Consider the following 20,087-nt stretch of genomic DNA (forward strand, 5'->3'; position numbering starts at 1 on the left):
TGGTTTGGATTAAGAAGAAATAAAAGAGAAAGGAGGAGGACTATTATATCAAGCTAGAATAGGAGTATAAAGTCAAGCTTACTGTATTTTTGAGTCACAATTTAAAACAATTTTTCTTCCCTCAATTACATATGAAAACAATTTTTTAAACATTCATTTTCTTTAAAAATTTGAATTCCAAATTCTTTCCTTCCTTTCTACCTGTTCCCATTCTCCCAGCTTTCTGAGATTTTTACATATGCCATCAAGTAGAGTCACAAATTTATACACTTTATCTTTCTTTTGGTTTTCTGCACTATTTCTGGCTTATGAATTTCACATCAACCTGGGTAGTGAAAAAGAGAGTTAGTTTCTATGTTCAGCTCTGTTACTAACTAGCTATATCCAAAGGGAAATTATTAAACCTTCTTTGTACCTGTTTCCACCACGAAGGGCTCAGAATCTCTTAAGGTCCTCCTCCTAGCTACAAGGTTTGATTCTTTTGGTATAAACTTGCCAGTTCTGGTATATGATGAGCTTATTTAACCTTGGTAAGAGTTATTACTGGAAGGGGTGCCTGTCTGAATTCTTAATTCTGTACTCTGCAGTCTGGGCCGGGCAGATTCATAGTTCATCTGGCCCTTCTTGTGCATCTGGACTCGAATGTATAAGACCACCACATTTTTGTTGTCTTCTGTTAGCCTCAATGTGCAATTAAATAAAAGATTACTGAAGTTCAACAGGTGTGCTGTTATTTTCCTTATTATCGATCAGCCCCAACAGTTTCTATTTGTTACTAAAAACTCAGGAAGCACTTTTTAGGGACTTCCGCAAAAAGATTTCCCAAAGCTTCTCAGTCATATTCGAGGAAACTGCTTGAGTAAAATCTACATTTATGATACAGACAAGGCAGAATGTTCCAGTAAGTGGAATCCTAGATCTTGGATTGATACTTGGTGATGGGGATGGGGGGAGGGGTACCGGAAAGAGGACTGGATAGTTCGCCCTCAGAGGCCGTTAGAAGAGAGGGTTCCTGGTCCTCTCCACTTTTTGCCTCGGATCCCTATTTCTGCAAATACTGGAAGAGGAATTAACATGATTTTTTTGCTGTCTCCCAGAAGAGGGAGATTTTTCTGCAGCTCCCAAGTTTTTGAAAGCCTGACTTAGCTGAGTTAGAAAGGCTTTGGGAAGCTGGGCAACACCTGTTCGTCCTGGACCATGTCCACGAAGGGCCCAGGGGCTCGAGGCCACCCTGATGCGTTGAGGTCAGCCTCCTGGGTCTTTGGAGAGCCCTCTCCTCCTCAATTACAGACCTTCCAGACACCGGATATCCTCACTGCTTTAACTGGCAGAGGCCACGCGGCTGCACGCCTGTTTCCTCTGACAACTACCACTGTATTTCCACTCTTGTACTAAGTCTGTAGCATAGTTCAGGAGTGTGTTGGGTGGGTGTGATTCTCTGTCCCCTCCCCCCAAATCGATTCCATTTATCCAGAATCAAATGGGAAAAGAAAATCCTCCAACCTCCTAGACATCAAATGGGAGGAGGACCTGGTATCCACGCCCTTGGGCCCCCAAGTCACCTTTCCCGAGGGCTCTAGGGAGGACGCAGGAAGGGGTTGGAGGAGATGGGGGCGAGTGGCCGCTTGGGGCCATGTGCTCTCCGGTCGTTCAGACGGGCCCCGGGGAGGCGGCCTCCTCATTGTCCGCGCCCCCCGCCCCCGCCCCTCATCGCGTTCTATCCCCCCTCCCTATCTGTGTCGCACACACGCGCGCGCAGCCCAGGAGCTCCGGCGGAGACTGGGGGTGGCCGGGCGGCGGCGGCGGCGGCGGCGGCAGCGGCGGGGCGGGCGGGCGCGCGCGGGCGGCCGCGGGGGCGGGGCGGGAGGGGAGGGGCCGGGGGCGGGGCGGGCGCGGGGCCGGGGCCTGGGCTGGGGCGGAGCAGTGCCAGAGGGAGAAGGAGGAGGAGGCGGAGGAGGAGGCGGCGGCGGCGGCGGCGGCGGCAGCTGCAGCGGCAGCAGCAAAGGCAGCGGCGGCGGAGGCGGCGCCCGCCCGCAGCCGAACCCGGAGAGGGAGCACCCGCAGCAGCAGCAGCAGCGGCGGCGGCGGCAGCGGCAGCGGCAGCGGCAGCGGCAGCAGCAGCAGCACCACCGGCAACAGCGGCACCAGCAGCAGTAGCAGCAGCAGCAGCAGCAGTAGCAGTAGTAGCAGTAGCAGCAGCAGCAGCAGCGGAGCAGCATGGCCCGGCTCCCCTGCCCGCATCCCGGCGCCTACTGCCGCGCCGCCACGGCCGCGAACCTCCTGCTGGGCCTCGTCCAGCTCTTGTGGCCCTGCTGCCGCCCGGGAGGGGCTCAGGGACAAGGTCAGCCCCGCGGGCTTGGGCAGGGAGGCGGGGGCGGCTGCAATCCGCTGCCCCGAGTAGGCTTGGACCACCGCATCCCCCCACCCCCGCCCCGAGGAGGGGAGAAGGAGAGGAAACGAAGTTAGGGGGTAGGGGGAATACTAGAAAGAGCAGCTAGCTGCACAGGGGGCGGGCCGGGCTGCGCTTCCCTCTTCTGCCCCATTCCCACCAACCCCCCCCCCGGCTTTGTGCATGCGGGGCGCCCCGCGTGCGTGCCTGGAGCGGGGCGAGCTCAGTCTCCGCTTTGTGTGCCGAGCGCTAATGGTGCCCAGCCCGCCGCAGGAGAAGACGGAGCTGCGGCCAGCCCGGCCCGGCCTGGCCCGGGCCCTACTGTCCTGTCCTGGGCTCTCCGGCTCCCCAGCCCTCCCTTCAGCTCTGCTTTGCTGCCCTCTCCTTCTCTCCGTTGACCTCTCCTCTCTTGTCGTCTTCTCTCCTGTCTTCTTCTCACTTCTCTCCTCATCTTAGCCCCTCACTTCCTGATGCATTCATTGTTCTAGCCGCCAGGGCTACTGCTGGCCCCCCTCTTTACCCTGAGGTTTGTAAATGCCAAGAGGCAGAAGCCCCCCACCTCCTTTCCCCCTGGTTATTAGGATCAGCAATGCTTTTTAGAATCAGTCATATAGCATCCCCCTCCCCCAGAACACAGCCATAAAAGCCCCCCTCCCCATGGTCTTTCTCCTCCATCTTCCCCCCCATTTCCTCCCCGAACTCTGGTCTTCCCCAGATACATTGCTGTACCTTCTTTCTGAGGTGGACAAGTGGCCCAACATGACTGAAACTTATCAAAGTGCAGACTGGCTTTTGAACTTTCTTTCCCTTCTTCTTTCTCATACCAGTGGTTTTTAAAAAATTTAAGAAAAATTCGGGCAATGGATGACTTAAGACAGGATTAGCGTAACCTAATAGAATATTATCTTTTTTTTTTGGCGATTTTAAAATGCATTTTTTTGGGTGTTCCTTTAGTCATTGAGCCTCTGCCCAACGTGGTTGAGCTGTGGCAGGCAGAAGAAGGGGAACTCCTGCTGCCCACTCAGGTGAGACAGTGATGGTTTTTTTCTGTGTGTGTGTCTCTGTGTGTGTTTTTTGTCTGTGGCCAGAGGGGTGTGTGTGGGGGTGTGTGGGGGAGGAGAAACCTGGCCAGCTACCCCTTGGCAGCCTCTGCAGCACCCATGTCAATTTGCAAAGCAAATAAATGGTGTAGCCAGACCAGAACACCTGGCAATAGTGTGGCCTTTCCCAGCCCCCCTCCCCTCCATGTGATGGGGCCTGTGAGTCATGTTGGCCTCAAGTTCAGGAGGTGGGATGGTGTATAGGGGCCACCTCACCAGGGCCATTGCCAGCCAGCCACAAGCACAATTAAATGGTGATAATCATGGAGATAAAAAAAAATTGCTGAGGGAGTAGATCTTGGATTTGTTCAGGAAGTCTATACAAACCAAGAGGGTTGTTCCTTTGGAATGCTGTCCCATTTAAAAAGGAGAAGAGACTAAGCTTCTCTGTCTCATTGGTTAGTGAGTGGTAGACCCCTGTTTGGACCAAGTGCAAAATGAGGGAGTATTGTGTGGATGGGTAGCACTGTAGGATGGGAGGAGATGAATTAGGAAGCCTTTAAGTGGCACAGAACTTGGAAAATGTTGAATGTTATGGTACATAAATATTAACAAGCAGTATTTTCCATTAGAATTAAGCAGTTTTAGTTTAAAGATATTTATTTTTAAAATATGCTAATAGCCTTTGGATTCTTTCCAAACTTCTCCAGTGAATTTTTGAATACACCCACTTAAGAACTTGAATTTCAGGTTTTTTTTTCCTATATGGTGATATAATAATGTATGCAAGGGAGAAAATAATTGCTCTAACGTTTTATGTCAATCTGTCTGTTACATAGCACAGGAGTTGCTATCATTGCAGATTCACTATTGCAAAACTTTGATGATTTAATGAGAAAAATACTAGGACCACAGAGAAATTATTTGGTTAGCAGGTTTTTGGAACTCTACTAAGAAAAGTGTATCTTATTCTTTGGGCCGGGCCTTAGGTTCTCATCTGTAAAGTGAGGGAATTGGACCAGATAGACTGACTTTCATTTTTTTTTTCAGCTCTTAGTCTGTGACCTTAGGCACATTCTTTGCCTGTGTGTCCAAGTTTATCAGCTTGGATTGTCATTTTAAAGATAGTATTTCTTGGTGGAAGCAATGTATTCTATTCTGGTGTCTTCTTCCTTCATTTCTGTTTCTGAACAGTAGGAAATTGAGATAATTTTACATGGAGTTAAACACACCTTGTGTCAAATCTGTGAGGAGTTCCTGCAAAGTATGCAAGAGGGCAACAATTTAGTTTGAGATTCATCTTTGCCAGTACAAATACAGACTTGCTACCATTGGGGCTAAGAGGTGATTTCAGGGAAAGTTTTTCTTGACATTCAGACTGCTGACCTCTAGTGAAGAGGATCAGTCTTTTGGGTAGCTGCCCCATTTAAAAATTATAAGAGACTAGCTTCTGCCTTTTATTGGTTAATGGTAGAGGCCAAACCAGACCCAGAAAGAGGTTAAATTATAGACTCTCCCAATGTATGGATCAGGATTTGGTGATTAAGTCACTATTCTCAGAGAAGAAAATGTCATACTTTGTGTCATAACAAAGAAATTATTTTACTAGCAGGTATTTGATTGACTATTTTCTTATTTGCGGTTTCATTAAGTAGAATATTTATATTCTATAACTGATTGAAATAATTCTTATCTTGAAAATATTTTGAGTGATACTCTTTATTCCCCTTCCCCCCACCCAAAACCTCCAAGTTCTAAAAATTCTATACAATCTTAGCGGTAAAGAAAGTGATTCGAAACAGTTAATCAAGTGTGATACCTTCACTTCCGTATGTGTACACATGGTGATCTGAGACAGTATTTTCACTTGCAAGTGCCTAGAAAAAAATAGTCTGTGACTGGGATGATTTCAGAAAGGGAAGTCTGTCACTCTAAAGTTAGTGTTTTCAGAATATTTTTTAAATGGCAGACCAGAAGTTCTTCCATTTGTGTCTAGAAGACCAAAAAAAAAATAAATAAAATCACTTCTGGGTATCAGTTCATTGGAACGGCTGAGTTTACGTCCTCTAGCAGTTAATAACTATCCTTTCATTTTTTTACAGTCAGGGTGGGGGAGTAAGAAAATTTGTCAAGTGTATTTGAGCCACTGCAGTGACGACGGGTTAAGAGTAAAATCAGTATCAGAAGAGATGACATTTAACTCAGAAAAGAAAGGCAGTGCCCACAAATATTTGCTGATGCTTATTATTTACACTGGCTTTATTTATTATTTTTTTTATGTATGTGGGATTGGATCTCCTTCTCCTTCCTTGACCCTTAAATATTCATACTCTTGAATAAGGATGCCTTAAAAAGAACACTGCATTAGGAGATAGAAAATTTTGGCTCTTGCCCCAGCCCCATCACTATTTAGCCAGCTTGTTGTGATCAGACCTTGGCCTGAAAGAACCTTAAAGATCATACAAGTTCAGTCTTTTTGAAAGGGAGGCTGGATGAGATTAAGGAATTTGCCCAGGAACACACAGGTAGGAAGTTGGGAGAGATTAGATTCAAGTTTGGGTCCCTTTGGTTCTAAATTCTGTGTCCTTTTTCATAAAAAATTTATGAGTGTTTTAAACATTAAAAAAAAACCAAAAGATTTTTCTTACAGTAACCCTGTAAAGTACATTGAAAACTTTCATCACTGCTATTTTTCATATAAGGAAAAAGAGATGTGGGAAAGTTGAGACTCAATCTCCTAACTAGTAATTGTCAGGGCCCAGGACAATCCCTAACCCTAAATTTGAGCCGATTTCTGTTTTTTTTTTTCCCCAATAGACCACATTATCTGCCTCTCACTTCCCTGGGGCATCTTAATATTAAGAGGGGATGATCTTACTTGTACTACCCATCTCACCTTGTCATGAATACCACATGAAATAATGAATGCAGTACTTCCCAAGCATGATAAAGAAGCCTGCTGTTCTACTAGGGAAACTCATGATGGACGGAGAGCTCAAATACTGAGGGGAAGGAAAGAGGGTACCACTCTTGGCATTGGATGGCAGATGCTCTCTGGAGGATTGATGGGAAGACAGATGAACATCTCTGTGATGCAAGCTCCTTTGGCAGAGGGGCTTCTGGCGCTGATTAGGCCCCAGATCTGTCTCATGATAGATTATTAAAACTAGTGGTTAGTATATATAAGGGTTAATCATTTAAACCTGATCTCTCCCTGGGTGTCATGGAGGGACTTTTAGCTTTCTGACAAAGGCTAGATCCGCACAGGAAATTTAAGCACCATTTGGTGTTTTTGACGTTGAAAGGCTCTCACTTCATGCCAAGTCTAGTATCTTTTTGTTATGATAGAAAATATTTTTGGCAGGTAGGACTATAGAGTACTTCCTATAGGGATGATTCAAGAAGCTATCTCCAGTTTTAGCCTGTTGCTATCTTGTTTGTGTGTGGCTATTTGCAGGTTGCTCACCTGTCTTGTTAGATTGAGCTCTTGAGAAAGGGACTGTCTTGGCATTCTGTGCCCAGCTTTTAGCGAGGTGCCTGGCATGTGGCAAATGCTTCATAAATGTTTGCTGACTTGAATCGAAGCCGAGAAAGAGGTGGCACTAAAGTGTCTTGAAAAGAACATTGGAGTAAGACTAATGATCACCTTTGGGATCCTGGGCACTTGAACTCATCGAGACTTGGTTTCCAGATCTCGAAGGAACGTAGATGAGATGATCTCTTGAGATCTTTTCCCTCCAAGCTCCGTAATTTCGTTTTTAGATTTGTTAGAATTTTTCCTCTTACTTAGGTATCACTTTAATAATGCTTAAAAATAGCTTAAATATCTGGAGTTTTGAGGGAGGTACTTCTTAGAAGTGACTTTAGGTCAGGAACACCTGTGTTCAAATTTGGTCTCAGGGAACAGCTTGGTGGTTCAGTGGATAGAGAGCCAGGTATGGAAATGGGAATTCCTGGGTTCAAATCTGGCCCCAGATACCTCTTAACTATGCCACTCTGGGCAAGTTGCTTAAACCCAATTGTCTAATTCTTACTGCTTTTCTGCCTTAGAACCAGTGGATTCAAAGATAGAAGATAAGGGTTTAAAAAAACTTGACCTCACTTATTATCTGTGTAGTCCTAGGCAAGTCACTTGACCTTTGTCTTAGTTTCCTCCTCATCAAAATGGAGATAATAATAACATCTACTTCAGAGGATTGTTAGGAGTTTAAAACAAGATAATATTTGTAAAGCACTTTACAAACCTTTAAGTACTAGCTATTTTTGTCACGTTGTTATTAATATAATAAAGGGGGTAAACATTTGTGCTCTCTGGAGACCCTGAAGATACTTGAACATCAGTGGTGATGATTTTAGAATAGGTTTTTAGTTAAGCAAATGTTAATTCACAATGTCAGTTGTTGTTAGGTACTGGTTAAAACAAATGGGTGAATAAGAGACTTGAAATAGACTTAAGGAACTAATGCAAATTCCTCTAGCAATTTGTTAGTTGTTTTTAATGTTTGCTCGTTGTTTACTTTTTATACTGTAGAGAGTTACCAATATATTCTTGTTATTCTCTTCTTTAGTTGAATTCTTTTTTCCTAATGACAACAAAAAATAACTGTGTAATTGAAGAACAAAGCAGTCAAGTCTAATGTGTGCTTCCACTTTTGTAACAAAAAGTGGAGAGTTGAAACCATTTGTTCTTCTGAACTAGGATTATTCATTGCAATTAATACTAGTTCTTATTTATTGATAAATAATCACTGCTTTTTACATGTCAATTCTGGAAACAATGCATTACTGTGGAACAGAGCACTGGATTTCGAGGCAAATGGTTTCAAATCTTGACTCTGTTAATTCCTGTTTGTGTAAAATTGGAAAAGTGATTTTACTTCTTTGTTAAATTTGGAGGTTGGACTGTGTCCTGTCAAAGATCTCCTCCAGCTCCAAATCTATGATCTAATGACCTCTCTTTGAATTCCCTTCCCTCAAAGCCCAACACAACCTGATATCACTCCACCTTGCTTAGAAGTTCAGGCTCTTTAAGCCTGGCATTCAATAGGCTTGTTACTTCTTCATGGATATTCTCCTGCTTTCTCCCCACAGTTAGTTACCCTCTCCTCTAACCAATCCATTCTACTCCTTGATCCCTGTACAGGTCCCATTTCTTCCCCCATTCTATGGTATAGTTCCCTGCATTTTCTTGCCTTATGATAGACTCTGAAATTCTTCTTTTTCTTTAGGCACCTACCCCAGCTATGTCAATCCTATAGCATCATCCTCTGTGGGTACCACTTATGATAACTAGGCTCTGCATCCTAGCTGTTGCTGCTCACCTTTGTTCTGTCTCCTTCAGAATGGGGCCAGAACACATACCTGTGTGCAGCCTTTGGGATGGTGCCCCAGACAGGACAGACATGTGGTCAGGGATGTTTGTTGGTGACAGAGATACTTAATCATTATTTCTCCTAAAGCCCCAATAGAGGCAAGGCTGTCCTTTTCAGCTATTTCCTTGGATCCCGATGCTTTTTCCCTTCTAGGGCGTCTGCAGACCCATTTTAAAGATGGCAGTAGAGTAGTCCTGAAATGTTCTGTAAACTTTCCTGGCTTTGTTCTGTAGGCCTGTTTTGAGAAGAGTGCATGTTAGAAACAAGAGTAAAATAACTCTCTTTGGTTCATTCAATCTCTCATCCTAAAGACCCCTCATTAATAGCCCTAGTGTGAGAGTCGCATGAGGGGGAATATTGAGTAGTATTGAGGAGGGACCATTTGTTCTGGGATGAGACTGGCCCCATCCTATAGAGAATAAATAATATGAATATATGGCCTTGAAGTAGCAGAAAGACTCAAGGATCTCACTTTATTTTTTCTTCTAAACTAAAGAATACTAGGTATTTAATTTGGTAGTAAGTTTTTATTTTTAAAAGAATACATTGAATTTAAGTAATTTTTAAAATATGTGTTAATTTAAATATCATTGGTTTTGGTCTCTTTTAAGAAAACCCATTTTTCTCTCCCTTGGTTTATAAGTAGTCTGTAAGAGGCTTTGATCTAACCTTAGTTTCCCAGCTGGAAAACAAAAATCTGTAGTCTGTCTATAGGAGAGAATTCAGTAAACTCCAAGGGAATGCCCCAGGTTTTTTCTTGTCGTAGTTCTTGTTGGCTGCACTAGGGATATTAAATTAAACATTTTTCCCCTGTGTGGACCAGTGCTTAGAAATCTCACTATGCAGTGATGTCTCTTTCTCATTCCTTAAAAGCACGAGTAATTGGTGCATTTCTGCACAGGGAGAGGGTGGTGAGCTCTGATGACAAAGAGCAGGGCTGGAGATGGTTTCTTCAGGAAGCCACTTCACCTTTCTAGTCTTCCCAGTTTTCTCATTTGTGAAGTGAGGATTATAGCATCTTCCTTCCTGTATTATTATGAGGATTAAATGAGATAATAGACGTAAAACACTTTATCAACTTTACAACACTTTGAAAACCTTAAAAGTATCCTGTCAATGTGGTTATTATTACTTCTGCTAATAATCATATGAGTCAGAAGAGAACTTGGACCCAGGTCTTCTTGGCTTCCAGGCTAGCCCTTTATCTCCTATGCCATATTGCCTCTGTAAAGAATGATTCAAATCACATTTGACCAAATATTAAGTTGTTTGGGTAGACATGAAAGGAATTCAGAGCATAGCAAATCCATTGAGGGCCAAGAGTAGTCAGGGAAGGGCTTACGGACTTATCAGAGGATCAAGGATAATATGGGGAGCACATTAAATATTGGGGGCTTAGACCTGGATGAAAAGAGACAAGGATGAGGAGGGCATATGGAAGGAGTCACGTAAAAGCTTGATCTGATGGTAAATGGTGGGAAAAGTTGGATAATGAGAGTGGGGAGGGGGAAGTTTGGGGGGTTTAAGGCTAAAGAGGTTGGAGGATTTCCTTAGTTCATAATAAATGAGTATTGGGCATGTACATGCTTAATAAATATTTATTCAGTCAATTAGGGATGTTAATTTGTCAGTGACACCAAGGGTAGATTGGTGCCAGAAGAGACTGAGAGAAATTAGGAAGCCTTTGTAATGGTCTAGGGAGGAAGTAATTTAAAGACCAAGGGAGAACATTTTGATTTGGACTATGACAATGGGAATGGAGAAGAAAGAAACATCTGACCCTAGAAGATTATATGTGAAGAAGGAAGGAAAGACAATTGCCAGATGACTGAAGTTTAAGCCTGGAAAAGAATGGTGCCATTTAAAGTGAACTCAAGTTATAATGGGGGGCTGTGATTAGACTATAAGTTTGGCATGGAAAGTTAACTTTTAGGAAATGATGGGAGAGCCTAGTGGAAATATCCTTTAGGCATTTAGAAAACCAGGACTGAAGTTTGGGACCATAAGAGTCGTTTGCAGAGAGACAGTAGTTGAATTAGTAAGTGCAAATAAATGCTTTAGGGTGAATCTCTGCCAGTAGATATTCATGCTTATGGGGAGGCAAGAAAAAGAGTGAGTTGGAGCATCATCCTCAGGAAATAGAGTAGTTTAAGAAGTCCAAGGAGAAAAAAGGATGGCTTGGTGTATGTTGCCGAAGTAGGAGAAACCGTCAAGACTGAATAATTTTGTGTTTGGAGAGAGTGGGCATGGGGAAGATACCAAACACTAGATGCCATGGCACTTGCTGCTTAAGATGACAGTGGCAAATTTACTAAATTGAGTAATTTTCAGTTTAAAGACCTTTTTTCTTTTTATGTTGCTATTACATTATTTGAGGTCAAAATTAAGTGATGAATTTCGAAGTGTGGTTTGGCCTGTGTTTACAAACGTCAACAGATATTTTTATAACTGGTGATTTAAAATTACAATGGGCAGGTATTTTTGGAATTTAATAGCAAGGCAAAAAAAAAAACCCTTTTACTCTAGTTTGGAGTTTTTATTTGCTGGCAGGCACTAAACTGGAAAACCATTCTTCAGAAGTTATAAGGTAAGAGTGAATTAAGGACTCTTGGTAGGGACGGCATTCAAGCAAGCAAGGATTGTGGCTTGTGGATTCTTTGTGTCAGTGAGTCATTGCTACAGATATGCCAGCCTGGTTGGGATTTAAAGAATTCTTGCTCATGTGTGTGGATTTTTGTTTTCTTTTTGAAGCTTCTTCTTAAATGTATTTTTCCCCTTTTTGTTTTTTAATAGGCTGATTCTGAAGAAGATTTGGAAGAGCATTCCCAAGAGCAAAGGTAAGAAGAAACAAAGAAATTCATCTTGATTAACTGGGAAATAGCTTTGCTCATTGTGGATGCTAACTGGAATATGACTGGGATTGATGAATGGATGTGGTCATTTGAGCACATAATATGAGATTCTTTTTCAGTACTTGACTTTGTACTCTTCTGGTAATGAATGCTAATTTCTAAATAACTGCAAAAAAAAAAAACTTTGAGAAATGCTCCCAATCATCTTTTTATGCTTCTTCTTGTGAATTTTGATTTTAATTTACATGTTGATTATATGTATTTGTAAAAATGGCCTCTTCTAAAGGGTAGAAAGACTTTGATTAGAAGAAAATGTCTTTGATTTTGTGACAAGATATCTTTAGTTTTATTTGTTTCAGGGAAATAGTACTATTCTCAAAAACCAATGATATTCATGCATGTATGTTTTTTAATAAGATGAGACATCATGACATAGTGACTAGAGTCTTGGAGCTAGGAAGATCTGAATTCAAGTCTTGCTTCGGATACTGTATGACTCGCAAGCCACTTATCTCTCAGTGTCCTAAGTAATCCAGAAAACTAGAGAAGTTGCAGAGAAAGTATTAATCTGTGTGGATAGGAGGAATTTCCTTATCTGGGAGTTCCCTATATAAAGTAAATTACAGGTCCAATCCTTATCCCTATGTTGTAAGAAGAGTCTTAAAATAATTATCCTGTTTTGAATGCTCATCATCCTCAAATAAAATGGAATTTTGTTTGCTCAATTCCTGGGAAATTGAACTAAGAGCTTTGGCATTTCTCTACAAAGAAAAGTTGTCCAGGATGTGTTTGTCATTTTCAAGTGTTTGAAGGATTATCACATGGAAGAGGGATTAGATGTATTCTCCTTGGCTCCTGTAAGGAGAATTGGAACAAATGAGTGAAAGTTAAAGGGCCCAGATTTTAGCTTTGATAGAAGAGGAAAAAAACCCCAATACTTTTTAAAATAGTTTTACAGTAGAAGAATGGGCCACTTCTGGGAGGTAGGAAAGTTCCTGGTTTTCACTTGAAACCTTCTAATTAGAGTCAGTTTCTTGTAAAAGGTGATGGTGAGTGAGGTCTGTACTTTAGAGGGAAGTTGGCTAGAGGGTGTCGGGCTGTGGAGATGGATGTTCTCACAGCTCCCCAGAGTCTCATTCAGTGGTCTCAAGGGACATCTTGCTCCAATTGCAGGCTTTTCTCTTGGGATTCCATCTGAGACGTTTAGAATGCTGGCCATTTTTTTCATTTGTCTTCTGTTCATATAGGCACAATTTTCCAGCATCATTAGGAGATTTAAAAACCTAGTAGAAAGATGGGTGATCATTATTTAATATGTCATACATTTATTTTCCTCAAATCTATAAATTTCCAGGTTTTCCAAAATTGTGTCTTTGTGGTGTTTGAAAATTATTCCACGTGTCATTTTGTTTAATTAATTAATTTAGAATATTCTTCCATGATTCCATGTTTCATGTTCTCTCCCTCCCCTCCTCCCACCTCCCTCCCGTAGCCGATGAGCAATTCCACTGGTCTACGGGTCACTTTGCCTCCCCCAAGAGAAGGATGTAGGCTTGATGTCAGGAAAAAATGGTTTTCACAATTAGAACTATAAGAATACAGCGGGTTGATGAGTCTGTTTTAGTCTGTACAGGTTATTTCCCTTGTCTAGAAGGGACTTTTATGTTTGGCTTTGTATCTCCAGAACTGTTGTTGCTTGAATGTTTGGCTGGGTTGTAGGGGGGATATATATGTGGCTATGATTTGGACTCAGTGGCCTCTGTGGTTCCCATTATGGCCCTGAAGGTTTCAGTCCCTTTGGTGTTCCCCGCCGCCATGATGGTAACATAAAATGGGTCCCAGGGTACCCATTTACCCTGGAGGTTGGCCTGCCAGTTTGTATTTGCTTTTTTCCTAGGATGCCCGGCTGGCTGGGCCCTTAGAGAGAAGATAGGATCGACTCTTTTTAAGTTTTAATAATGAAGAAGCTTAGGTGAGAGGCAAAGATACCATCCTGAGGTTGCCCAGAGAGCGGAGCTGACATCCCTCCAAATCCAGGGCTCCCACCGCCTGGGTCATTCGGTGCCATTCATGCTCTCCCTCTCCTGTTTGGTGGGTCTTTATGCTGTCTCCCTTCTACAGTGGGGTTCTATTTTCCGTGCAGAAATCTTCCCTGCCTGCCTGGGACATGGATAAGGGAACATTTCAGTTTGTCATCTGGATGCTTCGGTGGTTTCGTCTGCCTCCTGCAGAGTATTCGGGGATTTTCTGTTCGCCACGCAGGCATTTTCGCCTTGCCATTGCCCTCTTTTACCTGAGGTTCTTGCCCCCAAGGAGCGTGTCAGGAACAGGAGTGCGTTTTCCAGGGTGGTGGCTGAAGAGTCTGGATATCTGGGATTTTGTCCTTATGGGGAATCCCCAGTGAGGAGACTCCCTCTGCCAGTGTAGAGGAGCGCTGTTGCTCGTTATCCTCTTGGAAAGTCCCCTGGCTCAGAGAGGTTATGCCTTTACACAGCCCAGGCTCAGAGGCCAGCTCTCATCCATTCCCTGGAGCTGCCTCTCTCCGTCCAGCCATTATTATGTGCTACTATGTTCCCAATGTGGTTGGAGAGGGAAGGGGGGTGCAAAGGAGATTTTACTGAGGAAGTGGCATTTGTGTGGGGCTTCAATGTGAAGGCAAATAGGTTTGGGCACCTTTCCAGATATTCAACTACATTAGAGAAAAGGCTGCATGAAAGCTAGCCATTTGGCCCAAGACCAGACAAGTACCTGGGCCTTAAACTGGCATTTAAGGTGCCCAGGTGGTATTTGCCATTCAGGGCAGAGGACCTTAAACTGTACTCATGCAATAGGAAGCCACTGAAGCATAAAATAATAGCCAGCATTTATATAGCATTTTACTGTTTACAAAGCGCTTCACAGAAATGATCTCATTTGAAGAATTAAAAATGGTGGCAGTGGGTTGATCCAAGTGATCTGTGAGACATCTTCCAGCACTCGAAATTCTTTACCTGTTTGGGACCCTTCTGCCAAAATGCATTTTTCTCTTTCCTAAAGACTATGGAGAGGTCCTTGTTAATATTGGTGGCACTTGGTTTCCGCCCTTGATAGGGTTATTCATGAAGCCGTTTGTGCTTCTTTTATAAGCGGATAATGCTTGGCTTTCACAAGCTTCCAGACCTTCTGTGCCTTAGCATGCCTTTTGTTCTCTGTGGGATCCACATGCTGGGGATGGTGAGAGAAGGACGACTTGGGAATGGATGACAGATTGAAAGTCTACAGTGATTCTTTTTTCTTTCACTCTTGCTGGAGAGCTCAAGAAAGGGACTGGACCGTTTTCGGACTCCTGAGAAAGGAATGCCTTTAAGGAATGGTTTGCATTAATGGAGTCCGAAGCTGAAGATAATGTCATCAGGAAAAGGACACTGCCCAGGGCTCCCCGGCTTTACAGGTTACCCCAGAAACTGGCCCTGCTTCTTTTTAGCTCCTGGCTTCTGTACTAGAGCAGCCCCTGCAGAACCCAAGATTGCCAAGATCGGGCCAGAACCGGGTGCTACTTTTATCCTTGGAACCAGAATCTCTCCCTGATCCTATTATAGCGGATGATGATGTAGAAATCATTTATCTGCAGGCGCTGTCAGAGCTCTTTCATACTGAGGTTAAGATTCGTTTTTCCTAGGCACTTTTTTGTCATCACCTCCCCAAACTCAAAAATGACACTGTCCTATGGGGTAGGGAGTGTAGATGTGAGAAATTAGGCTATTTGGGCTTACCTAATGCTGCCCATAGACCCCTGCCATGAAATGATCAAAACTTATTCCTTCAGCTGTTGTTATCCTTACAGTTGTTCAGTATTTATATGGAGCATCTCCAGCCAGTCTCTAGGGAATTATTTAGTCTTATTGATTTGTTTGAAACAAGTTCATTGAGGGCAGACTCTGTTTCTGTCTCTCTCTCTCTGTCTCTCTCCTTTTCCCTTTCCCTTCCCCGACTTCTTCCTCTCCCCCCACATTCTCTCTCTCCCTCCTTCTCTGTCTCTGTCCCTCTGTCTCTCTCAGTCTCTCCATCTCTGTCTCTCTGTCTCTGTCTCTCTTTCTCTCTGTCTCTCTCTGAAGATGGTATAGTTTGTAATTGCAGACCAAAAACACTCTTTTGATTGTTTTCATCAGTACCACTTTTATCTTCTGGTTATTTTCAGATGTTGATAATAACTTGCTTCTTTGCTAGACAGGAATGAGGAATGTGGTCATAAGGGCAAATGGACTTCAGGTTTTTTGTAGATACTCTTGTTGGTAGAGCAGTGTGCCCAAATTCTTTGTGTATGTTTTTTGTTAGTATGTTGGTAATGTGTGAAATTTATTAGAACTTTGGCAGAATAACAGCACAGTGACATTTTCTTATTTCAGGTTTTTTTTTTTCAGGGTGATTGTCATAAGCTGTAGTTGTAGGCAATGATTAGTGTTGATGCCTGTTCAGATAGTTGATTTTATTTCAACAATAGGTTCTATGGTTAGTAACATTCAGAGCTTGGTCCAGCTGAAATAGAAGGGGAATGTTGTTAAAGGATATCTCCAAAAGAGGAGAAACGACCAATTTCTTATGCCTTATTTTATGATTTTTTTTCACAGTGTCTTTACTGGCAACTCAGATGTAATTTAACAAAGTTTATTTACAATTAGTCAGGGAATTTATACCAATGTTCTACTTCCGAAAAAAAAAGAGAAGAGAAAGAAAACTCAACTTTAGAAAGTTTTAAAAATTCAACAAATCCCAAGTCAAGTTTGGATGACATTTTCTGGCAAGATTTAGAAAACAGAGAAAACCACATAGGAAGCTCCTCGAAGATGGGGCCTGCCATTTATTTATTTTACCTTTCCACATTATAGGTACTTAATAAATGTATAAATAAGTGGAAACAGAAATGAAAACACAAGCAAGTTATATTTAAAAATGCCGTGAAATCTTGGAATAAATCCTCAATGAAGTTCTCCTTTTTTGGTACTGAAAAAGTCCCAAGAGTATTCTCTAAGAAGTGGATGGGATTCTCACTTACCATTGCTCCTTAGAGCTATAAAGATGGAACTCTGTTACCATTGTGACATTTTTCATGTCTGTAAATTAAAACAATGTGAGCAGCACTTGCTCAGTGTTAGTGAAAAAGAATTGAAGAGAGTTGGAGTTCCAATTCCATCCCTGCTACTTATAGTGGCTCTCTAACCTTGGACAAATCCACTCCTCCATCTTTAAAAAAAATTTTTTTTTTGGCCCTACATGAAATATTCCTAGGAACAGCTCTGCTAGAGTGGTAGCTAAGGTGGAGCAATGGGGCTGGCAGGAGTGTTCTGCAGTCTTTCTGGCGCCTGCTCACATCTCAGGGTGGCCGTGGCTGGACAGAGTGACCGTGGGTGTCCTGGAAGAGTTCTGCTGTGAGCGCTCTGCTAATGAGTCTTCTTTTCGGTTCTGGCGGATCTGGGCTCAGGAGTCATTGACATCCTTTTCCATTTGACAATTAGCTCTAGGCTTTTAACAGTGCCAAGCAGCATGCCAGAGATTAATAAACTAAAATCAACTCTTGTAGATAGGACCTCATGAAGGTTTCCAGCTGTCCTTGGTACTGCCAGGGCATGGCATCCCCACTCCTGTTTTAGACCACGAAAGGGAAGCAGAGAAGGAGACAGACCTTATGCCAGAGTCACTTCCCCGGGGTAGAGTCTTGTAGGCCTCGAGAGCTGGAATCTCTGCTTCTGGTTCCTAAGCGGCAGCTCCCTGCGGAATTCTTTCTGGGGTCATTACTGCTGTCTTCTGGCATTTTTCTTGGATATTGAATCATAGTTAGGGAAAGGAACAACCTATGCCCATTGATGTTTGTGTTTGTTTCCATTTACCTAGGTTCAGGGGCTTGGAAGTTGGCTCTTTATATTATTATTGATTACATTAATAATAATTATTACATGATTTTGGCTAGGATTCTATTCTAGATTGTATAGACTGTGGGGTGTCTCCCTGCGGGGGGCAGGTGCTCTGGGCCTCTCTTCATGGCCATAGTCAGGGCCAGGATGGATTAGTTCTGGTGCCACAGGTTCTTGAGACTCCCTGGCAGAGCCCAGGGAGTGCTGCCATCCTCATGGCAGCGGCTCTCTGAATTGTCTGAGGTGATGAGCGGCAACCCCACATGCATCCTGGAAGGTCTCTAAGATGATGAGTGAATGTTTGACCACTTGCTGGAACTCGGGGCCTGGGTGCGATCGGGCTCGAGCTGAGAAGCAGCTCTCTCTCTCCCAGGCACCTTTCCTTCCCTGCCCCCCAGTCAGACCAGAGCCCTGGTCTGGAGGCTCTCCCTGATGCCTGCCCCCTGGGGACCCCATTGTGGGGGTTTACTGGCTGCTGTTATTGGCCTTCTTCTTCTGCTCATCTGAAGGGTGAAGACACAGAAGCCAGCAGGGGGAAGTGACTCCCCCAGGGTCACTGGGAGCCAGGAGGGTGAGTTTCCATGACCGCTTTAGCACCTAGGAACTCAAAGGGATGGAGGGCCCAGTGCCCCTGCAGGGCTGAAGGAGCACTCACTGAGTTGGGTGGGCTCAGCCCTCTCAGGCCCCACCTTGGAGCCCTCGGGGCATGAAGAGTGGGTGATTGTTAGCCTGTCTGTGACTTGGAGGGCCCTAGGAGCACGCCTGCCCGTCTGAGGCCCACCCAGGGCACCAGAGGGTGGCAGAGTCCCAGCGCAGTGTTCTTTCTAAACACCCCTTCATGGAGAAGGCCCAGGAGGATGTTTGTGGCCCGGAGACCACAGCTGCACCCGGCCTTGTGTCCACATTTTAGACTATTTGAAATGTAAATATAAAACAAAAAAGGGGGGTGGGGGAAGGGGTGTCCTCCTTCCTAGCAGGATAGAATAGAATTCCTCTGAACTGTCCCCAGACAGGCTTATTCATCTGAACGAGGAGAGTCTCATGACTTTGCACCTTGTTGGCTCCCTGTTGGGTTACTTCCCACAGCGTAATAGATTTGGCTGCACATCACTAAACTGTGCACAAAGAGCAGAGACTTGCCCTAGAACCTCTCCTCAGGCCAGGGACGGCTAGTGATTTCAGAGGCAGGACTTGACCACAGCCCCATCCCCACACACAGAAGGCTGTTTCTTGGGCTGCTTCCCTACCTTTGCCTCTTCCCATTCTTCCCACACTGACATTATTCCTGAAGGCAAATAGGTTCCATTCAGTGAAGAGTGATGGGGAGACCAGGACGGGAGGAAGGGAGCCTGTGGGCCCTTTGCTGCATCCACAGTAGAGAAGGGAGCACAACTCACTTCCCGGGGGAGAACCCGTCTAAAGTGGCCTTCCTCCCCCCAGTCTCCTTTAAATGGGCCTGTCTCCCTCTCAGGGGCTGCCCTGCCTTATTCCCTGCTTCAGGAGGATAGACCGGCCACCGGAGAAAGCTGATGATTCCCTTGTGGGGAGACCCTCTGGGTCCTGATGTGGCAGAGCTGGACAGTGAGCCAGCAGGCGCTCTGAGAGATGGCCTAGTGCCAGATCTTTTGCTACCCAGGGCTGGAGGAGTTTGGGCCAATTATCTCGCCTGCCTCTTGGGGAGGGGGTGGCTTAGGCCTTCATTTCCTTTAGTAAGATGAGGGATTTGACTTTTTCTCTAGAGTCCAGTTATAAATCTCATAATTCCATGGTTTGTATTTATAATGCCCTTGAAAAAACCCCCAAACTCACTGAATATAACTCTTCCATTCTGGGGGAATGAACTTATTATGAAAAATTATTTCTCCATCCTGAACTGGATAATTCTACCCCAAAGGGAGCACCTCCCCAATGATAAGGATTGATAACACAACAAACGCCTAGTTGTTGTTTGTTTTTTTTAGCTTTAGCTTATGTGAGAATATAAAAAATTTATTTTGAATGAAATTTAAAATTTGTTTTTGTAAAACATCTACCATTATATTAATTTTATTATGAAAAAGTAGGACTTATCCCACGAGGGTTTAAAGTCTTGTGAAATTTGTTTTATATTTATTTAGAAGATGAGTTGAGAAGGAATTGGATTCTATATAATTTAGGATATAATCCTTGAATAAGCAGAGCTTCTTCTAGAAAGGAAGCCCAGTAGACTTGCGAATGGATTGTGGACACAAGGGTGTTCTAGGACTGAGGAGAACTGGCCAAGTTTGTGCCTTCTTTCTTGGTCAGAGTTTTAGTTTTCTTACTGCACAGTAATAAATAACACATTAATGTTTTGCTTTTCTGCTACCATATAGAGTGACTGAAGCATATGGGTTTTTTAATTTTGAATTTAATTAAAAATTTTTTTTCCCATGATTACATGATTCATGTTGTCTACCTCCCCACTCCCAGAGTTGACAAGCAATTCTACTGGGTTATATATATGTTATCACTTGAAACCCATTTTCATATTTTTCATTTCTGTAATAGAGTGATCTTTTAAAACC

At 43.5% G+C, this 20,087-nt stretch overlaps 1 protein-coding gene across 3 annotated transcripts in view; it reads left to right on the forward strand.

Annotated features, from left to right (window-relative positions):
- The first annotated feature begins 2,025 nt into the window (after positions 1-2,025).
- Positions 2,026-20,087, forward strand: part of TMEM131L (transmembrane 131 like) — a 163,763-nt gene continuing 145,701 nt past the window's right edge. Inside the window, exons 1-3 of one of the 3 annotated variants that reach the window (XM_007496214.3) lie at positions 2,026-2,341; positions 3,344-3,414; positions 11,595-11,638. In XM_007496214.3, coding sequence (XP_007496276.1) covers positions 2,218-2,341; positions 3,344-3,414; positions 11,595-11,638 — 239 coding nt within the window. In that variant the 5' untranslated portion in view covers positions 2,026-2,217. The remainder of the gene's footprint in view (positions 2,342-3,343; positions 3,415-11,594; positions 11,639-20,087) is intronic. The other 2 variants (XR_008912917.1, XM_007496215.3) reach the window with 2 other exon arrangements.

Source organism: Monodelphis domestica, chromosome 6 (assembly GCF_027887165.1).
Source record: "Monodelphis domestica isolate mMonDom1 chromosome 6, mMonDom1.pri, whole genome shotgun sequence".
Taxonomy (NCBI): domain Eukaryota; kingdom Metazoa; phylum Chordata; class Mammalia; order Didelphimorphia; family Didelphidae; genus Monodelphis; species Monodelphis domestica.